Source organism: Stegodyphus dumicola, chromosome 5 (assembly GCF_044657685.1).
Source record: "Stegodyphus dumicola isolate Sdum_Otavi_A_Nest chromosome 5, ASM4465768v1".
Lineage (NCBI taxonomy): Eukaryota > Metazoa > Arthropoda > Arachnida > Araneae > Eresidae > Stegodyphus > Stegodyphus dumicola.
The window spans coordinates 66686701-66700272 of NC_140772.1; the positions used below are offsets into that span (position 1 = coordinate 66686701).

The 13572-nt window shown below is 30.4% G+C and overlaps 1 protein-coding gene across 3 annotated transcripts in view; it reads left to right on the plus strand.

The window, feature by feature from the left end:
- LOC118197547 (vacuolar protein sorting-associated protein 33B-like) overlaps positions 1-13572 on the plus strand; it is a 77785-nt gene that overhangs the window by 23332 nt on the left and 40881 nt on the right. For all 3 annotated transcript variants that reach the window (XR_015041133.1, XR_004759620.2, XM_035369074.2), the window contains exons 5-8: positions 3866-4006; positions 7838-7942; positions 10282-10375; positions 12226-12303. Coding sequence is in view for 1 of the 3 variants with exons in the window: in XM_035369074.2 (XP_035224965.1) it covers positions 3866-4006; positions 7838-7942; positions 10282-10375; positions 12226-12303 (418 nt within the window). In the remaining 2 variants the exon portion in view is untranslated. The remainder of the gene's footprint in view (positions 1-3865; positions 4007-7837; positions 7943-10281; positions 10376-12225; positions 12304-13572) is intronic.

Consider the following 13572-nt stretch of genomic DNA (forward strand, 5'->3'; position numbering starts at 1 on the left):
CATCGGTATTAGTTCCAGTTCTCAAAAATGTTAAAATTCTTGTCACAAGAACGAAGAAACACTGCTAATTGAGCTTTGCCACTAATATCCGTGCTCTCGTCACAGGCAATGGAGAAACTTTCGAAACTAGGTGATTTTGCTTTGATCTGATCACTTAAATTTGCGGCTAAATCAGTAACTCTTTCTGCAACTGTATTTCGAGACAATGAAATTGATTGAAAAGCCTTCACATTTCCAGGACAAACAATTTCTCCAGCTTTCATTAGGCATTCCTTGATGAAATCACCGTCAGTAAAAGGCTTCGAATGTTTAGCTATCAAATCGGACAAGACATAGCTTGCATGTACCGCCGCTTCACTTTCTTGCAATACTTTACTAAACATGGACTGTTGCTTTTTCACTCCTAACTTGAGCTCTTTCAACTTTTCTTCTTTCATTAATCCTTCGTAATTGTTATATTTCGATTTGTGTTGTTCGTAATGACGTTTAATATTATATAACTCTGGTACATTAATAGTATTATTACATATCAAGCAGATTATTTTGTCTTTTATTTCACAGCAAAAATATTCTAATTTCCATTTTACTTAAAATATTCTATGTTTGTCAGCACTTTTTCGTTTAATTTTACTACCACTTGGTTTTTATATAGACATACTGAATACAAAGGGCTGGAATAAACACGGTTAACGTTAAAAAGTTAACAAAAATTTATTCTTTCCACAAGAGATAAATCAAAATGCTGAAATATTTCTTCAAAAATATTCTAACAATATCACAAAATGTCAAACATTTAGCAAAAATCAATTCAAAACAGAGAAACTAATTTTTTCTCACAGTGGAATCGCTACGAATCAATCACAGCATTAAGTAAACAAACAGTTCGCTAGAACTACAGCTACTACTGAAATGAGTTGTTTGTTCTTGGCTTTTATAAGCTTTATAATTAATTTCTCGAATATACTGGAAACATCTATAAATATCTGGATTTTTGTGGATGGCAACAGCAATTACGAGATATTTATTTATTAGGTATTAAATGCACGCGCTGTTCTATTTTTAACCTTCCAACGCAGCTGTCTTTTAAAAAATTGTCTGCGTTGCTAAGGCAACATGAAGCAAATCTAATTACAATTCTAAATTAAAAAAAAAAAAAAATCTGAAATGTTTCAGATTTTAAATTACGTCCAAAACGCGCTGGAGATAAAAATGTTTTTTCTGCACAACGTTGCCATTGCTCGCTTTGAAATCCTTGAGTTTGTTAATCAAAAATTCGTCAAAGTTTTAAAAAATAGGAAATCGATCATAAAACAAATTTCAAATTTCAAATTTGGTCTTCCACATGCTCATATTCGTTGGAGGATTACGTTATTCAAAATTCGATGACTCTATGTACCGTTATTTTATGACAATGTGAGAAATATACATACATTTACGCAGATTTTCATTATTTAATTTCTTCAAATATAATGCAGGACTCTAACATTTTATGGCAACAGTTTGAAAAGTATACCGACATTTATCCGTCCGACGCAAAATGCCAAAACGAAACTAATAGTCCTTCGGGATTCAAATCCCTTTGGACTAATAAATAAAAAACTATGAAATCCGTAACAATATGAATTAAGTAATAATTAATAATAAAGCAAGTGCATGCACATGCATGCACCAATATATCATACAAAACTATGATTGGAAAACTAAGACCATGAGTTTGGCTATATTCAGCTATCGGGGGATGCGTACAAATTCTGAGTGCACGTGTTCCCCAAAAGCCGAAGGTAGCTGAATGCAAGCTACTTACTTGCATTTGTAATTTAAGTAGTGTGTGTGTCAGCTCGCTGTGAGTAATCTAACAACACTGAATAAATTATCATTAATTACTTAGCAGTAAACATTTAAAATTTTTTCTTCGTCGATATGTTATTTTATTATTATATATTATTATTTGCCAATATATTGGCCGGGCCGCAAAAATATTTGTTGTGGGCCGCATGCGGCCCGCGGGCTGCGAGTTTGACATCCTTGGTGTACATGAACAGAAGTAACAGTGCCAAGTTATGCTGATGCTGAGTGTTTGCAATTCTGTGATGTTTATTGAAGCTAAAACAGATCATTCTGTACATGGGAAGAAAAGCAGAGAAAAAAGTTACGTTACTCTGAGGCCAGAGGCATAGTTTCAACAGTGGTATCCAAGTTAGCTTGTGACTTTAAAAACTCAAATGGTATGCGAGTATTGAGTAACTGTAGTAGTTATTATATATACCAATGCAATGTCATCACTTTGGTTTTCCTAAAAGAATATAAGGAAAAAATATTGATATGTGTAATTGTTACACTAGCATGAAGAAGATGTGACATGGAATTATTATGCAGGTGATAGAACATAATCTTGCTGTGGACTGTGTAAAATCCATCCGAAATACTATGCAGAAGAGCATCCCAATTTATCATTTTGGAAAAATTTTAAAGTGTCTCAGATGCAACGCATGAAGTGAAAATTATTTTTTTAAAAAAATATTTCTTGTGGCAATAGCAAAAAAGACTGAAATCAATAGTCTTTTGTAAGTGGTTGGAAATCAAAAACGACTGTTTTATATGTAGCAAAATATATATATATATTTTGCTACATATAAAACAGTCGTTATATATATATATATATATATATATATAAAACAGTCGTTATATATATATATATATATATATATATATATATTTGTACTTTTGTGATGACATAAACAGCAAATTATGGTATAGATAAGGTATTTAAAAGTAATTGTTAAAAAACTGCTCCTGACTGTGTGTCCTTCCAATAAAAACAGCTCAAAGCTGTGTACATAAAAATTTTTAGTTTGTTGTAAAAAACATTTAACTATCATACTTTCGTATATAGTTTATTCTTTCTTATATAGTTTATCATGGGCATTTTATCAGAGAATAAGGGCAGATTATCAAGTTCAAAACTGAATGATGTGTCTAGCCTATAAATTTACGTAAAAATTGCATGTACACCTGGAAATATACATAAAATTTCTGAAAAAATATAATTCTTGATAAAAATGATTGTTGGTAAGCTAAATTTTAAAACCATTTTAGAAACGTAATTTTTTTTTCATTCTATTCAGTCACTAGAAGCCAATATTAGAGGCATTGGATCCTAATAGTGTATCTGGGATTCAATTTCCTGGCAGCTAAATATATTAAATATGCTTTTTGACATGTGCTATGTAAATAAAAGATAGTTTTCCCCAGAAAACTCGCTATGAAGCCCTAAATATTTTGCCATAATAAATTAGTGAGGTATTTATTGGCACCTCATATTAAAATAAGCTAATTTCTTCTCTAACTTGACAGATTTTTTGCAATAGTCCTGCTACCGAGAAATTGTTTTGCTCATAAACAGAAAATCTATTGTCTTTTGCAAATAATTTCATGCCCTTGCATTACATGTATTTAGGACATAAAAGTTTTTTTTTAATTACAAATATTTTAATACAAAGCAGTGTGGCTTATGTATTAAGATTTTTGTTTTATATGCATAATTTTGATGCAGCATCAGTGGCATGTGTGAGCAAATAATAACACTGATCAAATTATGAAAAAGTGATTCATTAAATGGTATGTAATCTTATTTTAAGGTAAATTTTTGTTCTTTTAAATAATGTTACTTTTAAAGAGAGGTAGTTGACTTGTTTTTTAGGAATTTAAGCATTAAATAAACTTGGTGAGTTGTTGCTGTTGTTTAGGTAATTACCTCTTTTTGGGGGTGTCGAGGGTAATTTGTTCTGTGAGTTTTAATTATAATCATATTTGATTTTAGTTTTATAAATGAGGAGCTTTTAATTATAATCATATTTCATTTTAGCTGTATAAATGTGAGAAGGTCCTTGAAAGAGAAGGTGTGTATGGAAATGCTACTTTGTTGGATTTTCCTCTTGGATTTTTACCCATAGATAAAGATCTATTTTCTCTTGAAATTTCTGACTTTTACAGAATGTTTTATTTGGTATGTAATAGTCTTCCAATTCCAAATAGCCATTCAATTTTAAATACATGTCTACATTTTATTGTCTGTAAAAAAACTTGTATAAAAATTGCTTTTATTTAAACAGAAAGAAACATTGAAGTATTAGCTATATGTCGAAGTCCAAGAATTTAAGATTCATTAAAAAAAAAAAAAAGCTTACAAAATCAACAGATTGGCATACCACATGTAGTTTGCATCCAGAAACTTAACACAAAAGTGAATTTATTTGACATAACTCATTAATACAAATGAACAAATGCCATTTAATATTAATCTTTCTTATTCTTTCTTATAATATGTTGCTAACAATGCTATTTGCTGGTGAGAATTTAAATTAAAATGTACTCTATGTTAAGAAATCTCATCTGTATTAAGTCTTTAGATTTAAGCTGCACTCTGATGTGCCAGTTTGTTAATTTTGTATGTTTTTTAAACTTTGGCGAAATTTATGAGACTCCCTGTATATATATTAATTTAATAAAAAAGAGGTTTTTTTAAATCCACAAAGTCTTTTTTTTTTTCCTCCCTTTATGAATAGAGTGTTACCAGTGACTGAGTACTTAAAAGTCTGCTGAATGCTAGTAGTTTTGTCATGGGTTCAGACATTTAAACCCAGATGAACAGGCTAGTTGCATGGTTAGTTCTCTTTGTTTTCCTCGTGTGTAATGTGAATACAAGCTGACTACTCTTAAAAGGTCCTTCATGAAGACGTTCCACCCCTCAGGCATCCCTCGTGTACTTTGCCATGTTCAAATAACTTAACCTAATTTGCCTTTATGAATAATATGAAATTAATATGTTATAGTATTTATTTAAAAAATTGATGATGATGTGCATAATTTTAATTCATTTGTAATTCTGCATTTCCTGTTTTAGCATCTTCGAGTCTGAAATCTTAAAAATTTGGGATGTTGTTCATAAAATATAAAATTTTGTGTGCAGTATGAAAAGTTATTTGGGATGTTGTTCATAAAATATAAAACACTGTGCAGTATAAAAAGTTAATGTGATAGTTTATAACATTTGAATCAGTTTTTAATATATGAAATAAATTTAAAACTTGAAACAAAAAAGTTGAGCAGATGGAACTGTGTGTTAGAACCAAGCCTCGGTTGTTATCTTTCTTTCATAGTTTGCCATTGTAAGCCATTGTAAGAGTGGCAACCTCCTGATCTTTGTTGTAGTTCTACGGATTTTGAAAATAAACATGACACTTTGGAATATTGGATGTAAAATTATTTTATTTTAAGTGTATTAGGAGAAAGGAGAATGGTTAGTTCTTGCAAATCTTGAACAACTGGTGACAGACTTGATCAATAAAAGAAGTCAAGGTAATTTTATTGGTTTTATTTAATATATTTTATTGAAATGGAATCTTTAATTGAGAAAAGAAAAACCTGTGGAGCGCCTCTTAGAAAAACTATTACGCGCCGCGCGTAAGACTTTTACCGCTGCGAATTCGCGTGTGCGCGTGCGCAAAATACGTTTACGAATGCGCGTTTAATGTATTACGGACGGGATAAGCTAAGCTAAAATTATCTAATTATCTATTTCCGTTAATGTTGCAGATTGCGTTGTTCCTTAATCTTCGAATTGGATCCGGATTATTATTTTTTGCAGACTGTTAGAGCAATTTTATAAAAGTAAGCTTGAACTTTCGATTATGTCAAATAGAATTTCCGATATATATTTACTAATATGTAAAGGATATACAAAGCGAAAGTATCTTTCGGAGTCCATTAAACAAAAAGTGGAATTGCTGCAAAAAATGGATAAAAGCATATCTTTTGTTTATCTAAACTTTAACGTTTGTTTATCTAAACTTTGTTTATCTTTAACGCCGCGGCGGCGTGCAATGAATTGGAAGTTGATCTATCAGCACTATCCTTATCTTAAGAGCAGATGTTTTTATTTTATTTGGCTTATAATTGCTTACTCAATGTAGTATTTCATCTCGTCTTTGATATGATTTAAATCAAATGCCTCGTCATTATAATTCGCTTCCGATAGCGAAGAAAGTGACAGAGGTTATTGAAAACGAAAAAATTTCGATTGACAAATTAGTCCGTATTCTCGACACAGCAATTATAGGACTTAAACAGCGGAACTTTGTAACTGAACAAGAAATTATGTCTGTTTATAGAATTAAAGAGAATGTATTATAACATAAAAAACGAAGCAACTTAAACAACTTACATTGAAAGTAATGTTTAATAAAGTAAACAAATAAATATTAAGCTTTTTTTTGTAAATTTTGATAACCTTTAGATCATAATTGTTCTTTATTTTGTAAATTAAGGTTTCATATTTTTAATTTTGTAATTTCTGCATGCCATCTTACCAGATTTAAACTGATTATCTATAATCCGGAAAAATCGATAATCCGGAATCGCCGAAGTCCCAACGAATCCGGATTAACGACTTTTGACTGTATTAGCTTTTTTTAAGAGCATCTTGTTCAAAACAATTTATTATTTTAAGGACACATATAAAAGAGTAACTTATAATTAATTTTGTATCTATACCAATATGTTTTATATGTGAACATTTTATTCTCAGACATCTGATCAAATTTGCATTACCATTTTTTCTGCATAATTCAGCATTTGTGTCTTCAGATTTTTATATTTTTCTTAATTTATGTTTTGATGTGCTGAGTGATATTTATAAAAGTTGGTATGAAAAATATTTCAGCTTTATTTATTTATTTATTTTATTCTGAACTTACCATAAACGAAGAATTTGAAAACTGGATCTAGTTAGAGGAAAACCTGGTGCCAGATATGAAAATAACTTTGATTAGCAAATATGTGACATTTAGAAAAGTGATCATCATAAAATGTAAATGATTGAAATATAGTGAACCTTGCTAAGATGACTGTTTGCAGGTCCAGATGATTTCGGCCTTAACTCTTTGAAGGGCGGTGGTTACCTACAGTAACCACCTTTTCTATTGAACGTCTTACTCATTCGTGTGAGTGGTTTTCAAGACTGACTGTTTCTGAAGTTCCCTTGTAATTCACTAGATGGCAATAAAGAAATATAAGCCAGTAGTTGATGTAGCAATTTATCTTCAAGAAAATAAGCATCAGACATCGAAGACATCATCATGACAATGTGCACTCTGCTTGAAAAAGAAAAAAATGTTTCCATGAGTACCATAGAGATTGATTTGTAGGGATGTATTCTGTGGGTGGTAGTCACTGACACTAACCACCAGAAGTGGTCATTTTTTGTCATGCAAGATGCATGACAATTCAGAATATGTGCAATTGTCACAAATAATTTCATTATAACACCTGATATAGTAAATAAAACAAAAAGTTTTTCTGAAAAAGTTAATTGCCTTTTTCTGCCCCTCAAAGAGTTAAGAGGTGGTAGCATTAAAGAAGTTATATTTAATGAAGATGTTAAATTATGTTCCGATGTTGTTATTATAGGATCTTCAAAGGCATTGCCTCTGAAAGAATTATCTTGAGGGGTGTTATAACTTCTAGAGAGATCACAAGAGGGTTTACAGCAGTCCCCCCCCCCCCGTTGCAATATTTTGGCAATTTGTGAAGTAATGAATAAAAATTTACCTTTTCGAAAAACAACGTATGTGTTTCTAAAAGTGTATTTGAGTACATTTGGAGTTCATACATGCATAAATATTTTGATACTTTTCTGTTAGAAATTTGTAATTTTTTATGCATATTCAAATTTACAGTTCAAAAAACAAGTCATAATAAGCAGAAAGGAATTGTGTCTTAAATTTGAGTTTTGCTTTATATTGATTTACTTAGCTTATTATCATTATTATTATTTTAGAAGAATGATCTCACTTACATACATACGGCAGCAATGTCTTTAGTACAGTTGTGCAAGATTTGTGGGTCTATAACCAAAATATCTGGCCAAGGAAAGTGTGCCAAGGTGAGTAATAATAGGTTTCAGTTAGATCTAGTAAATGTCTTTTTAAATCCCATGTTATACAAATTGTGTAATTAAGCTCTTGTGTGTAAAATTTTCATTGATGAAAATTTTGGTATTAACTAACACTTCGGAAAAGATATTTTCTGAAAAGTTTCAGGATGTTAAAATCTATTTAACAAAATATTAATTGTGAGAATTCTTTTTATGTAATAGAATAATGTGTAATGATGTTGTATGCGATCTACAACTTGTGGTTAGTTAGTTCTTAGGTAGTACCACCAAAACACTATTTTTAAATATAAGAATAAATATAAATAATAAAAAATGTGTAAATAAAAATGATTTCATTAATTAATTTGATAACTTTAAATTTTTTATTCCATTAAATTTAAATCGCTTCCAATTTTACAAAACAGAGCAGAAATATTTCTTAAAAGGACTGTTTTTATGAGTTATTCAGCTGCATACATTACAAATGTCATGCAGCATGGCCAAAAAACAGTCAGCGCATTTATTTATGGGTCTTCACTATGCTTCTGTGAGATAACATAGAAGTATTTATGGCATTGTGCTAAATTTTTAGCTTCAAAACCCACCAGTACAATTGAATTGTTCGAGTATTAGTACTGTCTGTAGGATTCACAAGAACTTGGTTAATCCTGCCGACAGTATTAATACTAATGGTACTGCAGAAAGAATTGTTAAAAAAGAATTTTTTAAAAATTACAACTAATTTTAGGGATGCTATCTAAAAAATAAATAAATAAATTAAAGTTGTAGATCGCATATTACACCATTACCAAATAAAGCTTGTTCTGAAAATGTGATTTACACAAAACATTTTACAAGTTTTCTTCTTCTTCGATAAATTTAGAAATTAGACCTTTTTTATCATTTGTTTGTTTGCTAGTAGTAATGTGCAGTTTAACTGCGTGTGGGCGAGGAATCAAATTCTTTAGGAATACTGAGAGAAATTCATAAACAATTTTCACTGAAGTTTATGAAAATATATTTAGCTGAAAAATCCTGGTACTTTTCTGTTAATGGAGCACAAATCCCCAAATGAGGTAGCCTCTGTATGTTACATCATGAACAGCTGTTCTGTGTACCCAGGCCATGCTTTTGTTTTCCTCGTGTACACAGCAATTTGTTTCGCTTGGAAAAAAAATCAGAGAATTGCACAAATTGAGCATCGCATACCTTAAACATTATATATATATGATTTCCCCCCCCCGTGAAGCTTTTACATGTCATTAGAATTGCTTCCATCTAGTTGATTTCAGAGTAATGTTTATGTTTCATATTAGGTGGTGCTGCATTAACAGAAAAGTACCAAAGTTTTCTCCCCTAAGCATGTTTTACTGAACGTTTTGTTTTTAAATTAACTACTAATTAGTCTACTTTTAATTCCTCTTTACACTCTTTCCCTAGCTGTTTATAGGATTTTTATTATAATCACATGCAAATGCCTTCATAATTTTTGAACTGCAGGAAGAACATTTTGTATTTTCTGCCGCCCAGATGGTTTAGTGGTTAGGAGAGCCGACTATGATACCGAAAGGCCCGGGTTTGAATCTCAGAGAAGGCATGGGTGTAACTCTCCATCCCTTCATTGGAGTTAATGGTGCCTTCACAATGGCCTTAGGAGTAGCCAGTGTTGAAAAAGGACAAAATAGTGTCTGCTGTTAGAAAAAAAAAGTTGTATTTTCTCAAATGTTATTCCTGTAACTGGAGATTATATACAGAATGCGTCATAAAGCTTGCACAACTAAATATCTCTTGAATGGAGTTGAATGTAAAACCATCATTTTAACTTTTTAAAAAACTGAATGAAATAAGATAAGTCTTCAAGTTTCGCCATATTTTTTATTGTGTGATATCATAGCATAAATTGCATGAAACAAATTTTTATATGGGACTGTAAGGGAAAAAGAAACAAATAGAAAAATGTTTGTCATCATTCAGTCAAAAAAATGTGTTCTTGTGGGACAAAATTCCCGGGTGTATAATTAAAACTGCATTTAAATATATACATAGTGGGTGTTTTTTTTTTTTTTTTTTTTTTTTTTTATGTTAGACCTTTTTGGATGGACATTTCTAAAGATATCTTTTATGTTAACAAAACATTAATATGGAAGTGTTATTTAAACTGCCATTTATTGAAATGGTAAATTTTGAATTTCATAAAATTCAGTGTTATACAACTCCTAAATTGTAGTGTTATTTATTGAGGTAAAATTTAAGTAAGTGTTCTAAAATAATTGTTGCTTTTCCTTGCATTATATTTGCTTTTCCTAATTAGTATTGGTTTTTAATGAGATTTCTCTATTTAATTATAGATGGTTGTTGATATGATGAATCTCATGATGAAAGAATTAAAATGTGAACCTCCTAGCTCTGACAGTGTATCCCATTTAATTGTGTTAGACAGAGGTAATAATAATAAAGTATGGAATTTGTTGTGTACAGTAAAAGCTTGACTATCTTGTAAACTTGGGAAGTGCTGAATGCCAGATAGGTGGAAATTCCAGATAACTGAGTGTATAAAATTTATGGTAGAAAAGTTAAATGAATGGAAGAAATTTCCAGCCTAAAGTTTAAAAAAAAAAAATATTTTTTTATCAATTTGAATATCAAAAGCCTAAATTTATGATTATGCAAGCAGTTTTTTTTAAAAAGTGCATGTCGGGCATAAAAACAAAGTATTTTTTGAGCCTATGAGATATGAAAATAAAATATCTTATCTGATTTTGAGATCCTGTGAACCATCAAAGTTGGTAGAGATGTTACCAAGCCTGTACCAATCATTCCAGCAGAAGTCTAAAGAAACAGATCATTCTTTATTTTCTTAGATAATTAACAGATGCAAAGTATGGATTTAGCACAGGAATTATCATAATGGTTTCATGTTGCATCACTGTTGTTTGTTCATTAACATTTTCAAATAAAGTCTCATATCAAGCTCAATCCCATTAATGCACACTTTTCTTGATGCCAGGATCCCACAACAGTGAAAACATACTGCTGCATACTGTTCCATAGAAGCAATTCCCAAATTTAATTTTTTCCCCCTTTCAAAATGCGAGGAGAAAACAGATAAATAGCAGATAACTTATATCCTTTTTTACAAAAACTTATTGAGCTTATTAAGAATTAATCATGTTTACATCAAATCAATGGGAAGATGTTATAATTGTACTGTGACATCACGCTAATCTATTATTGGTGCTAAATCACACTATTTGGTGACAATATCCGGTACATACTTTATAATGGATTTTTCAAGTCTTTAATTTGTGTAATTTTTCCAGAGGTGGGGGGAGTTTTTAAAATTCTAAAATATTCCTGTTACTTGAGGTTTTTGATTAGTCAAATGCCAAATAGTCAGTCTTTTACTATATACTGTAAACGTCTTTTAGCATGACCTCTTCTGTATCAGAATGCTTTGCTAATAAGGTATCATGCCTAGAATTCCAACTAAAGTTACTGCAGCTTGAACTGTCATTTTACTAATGAATGTTATAATTTAAATACTTACCGGATTTCACTCAGGAAACTGAAGTTAAGCTATCTCAATTACCGATTTTTCTTTTGATTAAATTCCTGCTTGCATTTTCTTGAGGCTTACATATTAAAATTTTTAATGTTTTATTCATTTTATTATACTTAACTAAAAGTTATCTCACTAAGATTATATTGATGGCCCTAAACATAATTTGTTATTCTAGAGGAATGTATTCAGTTATAGTGGGATGGAATATATTCTAGTATATTCCATTCCACTTAGAATATATTTTTAGTGATGTTTCTACTATTCCTTCGATTTTTACCTATATGTATATGGTAATAAAATAATTCAGTTTTGATAATTCTGCAGATGTATAAATGTGCTGTATCTTTAAATACCTTATATAAAAGTCATGAAACTGTATGATTAATCACTTATTTCATAAACATTGCATGGGCAATACTTGTTGTACATATTTATGGCATCCTTGTCGTTAAATGAATCCAAAGGAGACTTAATATTCCCTTTTCTTGGCAGAATGTAGTCTTTAGTTGTAGGGTGCAGTTAAGATGAAATATCTTATCACACTTCATGCTAGGACCCAGATAACATTGCATGCCATGATGGCAGGATTCAGATATAGGAATTGAACATTCTTAAGTGAGATATCATGGTCCTACATTCCCAAACTGCTTATTGTGACACTTCCAATACTGCTTATTGTGAGACTGTTTTCATCTTCAGACATATAAATATATATTGTTTTGTTTTTAAGATATAGATTATATTTCTGTACTTCTGTCACAACTGACATATGAAGGTCTGTTGGATGAGACTTTCAGGATCAATAATGGTAAGTTATCTTGTTGTTATACATACTTATTGCTAGTTTCATTTTTGTGCAGTGTATATAAGTTATGTTAAGTTGATTTATTATAGATATTTTTTAACTACCCGAAGTTTCATAAAATGCATCTGACATCTCATTCTTCCCTTTATCTTCTAAATTGTCTGCAGTGGATTATAAACAACAAAGCTGCCCATTTTTCCATGCTTTGGAAGTCTTTAATTAAATCATCTTTTGTAAGAATATTGGGTACTACCTGTAATTTTCCTTTGCTTAAAGCTGTTAAATCTTTAAAGCTGTTTAAATCTTTTCTTTTAATCATATAGATTCCTTTTAACTTCATTTTATTTTAGATAAGAGAAAAATCATGGAGAATTAACCCTTATGAATGAGGGGTGAAAGCAAAATGTTATAATTTTGGATACCAAAAATTGCTGTGCAGTGAGCAAGGTGTAAACAATTGTATTTTTATAATGCAGATCCCAAGTTTTTTGGGTGTCATCTGTGCATTTCTTAAACATTTTTAAGTTACTATCTAACCTAAAAATTTTTTGCCAAAAGCTGCTTAAACATTTGAAATTATTTCTGCAGTATTTTATTTAGTGTGGGGGGGGGCAAAATTTAATATGCATATGCACATTATATATTTTAATCAGTTTAATTAATTGCAAATTGATGATAAAAAAGGGTAGACCACAGTAACTCATTATTTGAAATGAAAGCAGCTAAGCCATATATTTTTAACAAGAGTGTGAGAATACCATATGTGAACATAAAAAATATTCATATGTGGGCAAGTAGTTAACTTTATCCTCTTAAATTTTATGAACTTTAGATGATAGGATGATAGTCCTTCATAAATGTATATATATATACGCAAAATATAAATTCCAATATTAATATATATATATATATATATATACACAGTCAAAAGTCGTTAATTCGGACACCCATAATTCAGAATGATCTATAATCCGGACCTCAAAGCTACAAACTTTCTGTGCATGCGTCACGTTGATGCATGCGCGTAAGACCTTTACGGCTGCGAATATGCGTGTGCGCATGCCCAATATACGTTTACGCATGCGCGTTTAATGTATAATGGACGGTATAAGCTAAGCTAAAATTATCTAGTTCAGTTAATGTTGCAGATTGCATTGTTCCTTAATCTTCGAATTGGATCCGGCTTATTATTTTTTGCAGATTGTTAGAGCAATTTTATAAAAGTAAGCTTGAACTTTCAATTATGTCAAATAGAATTTCCGTATGTATTTA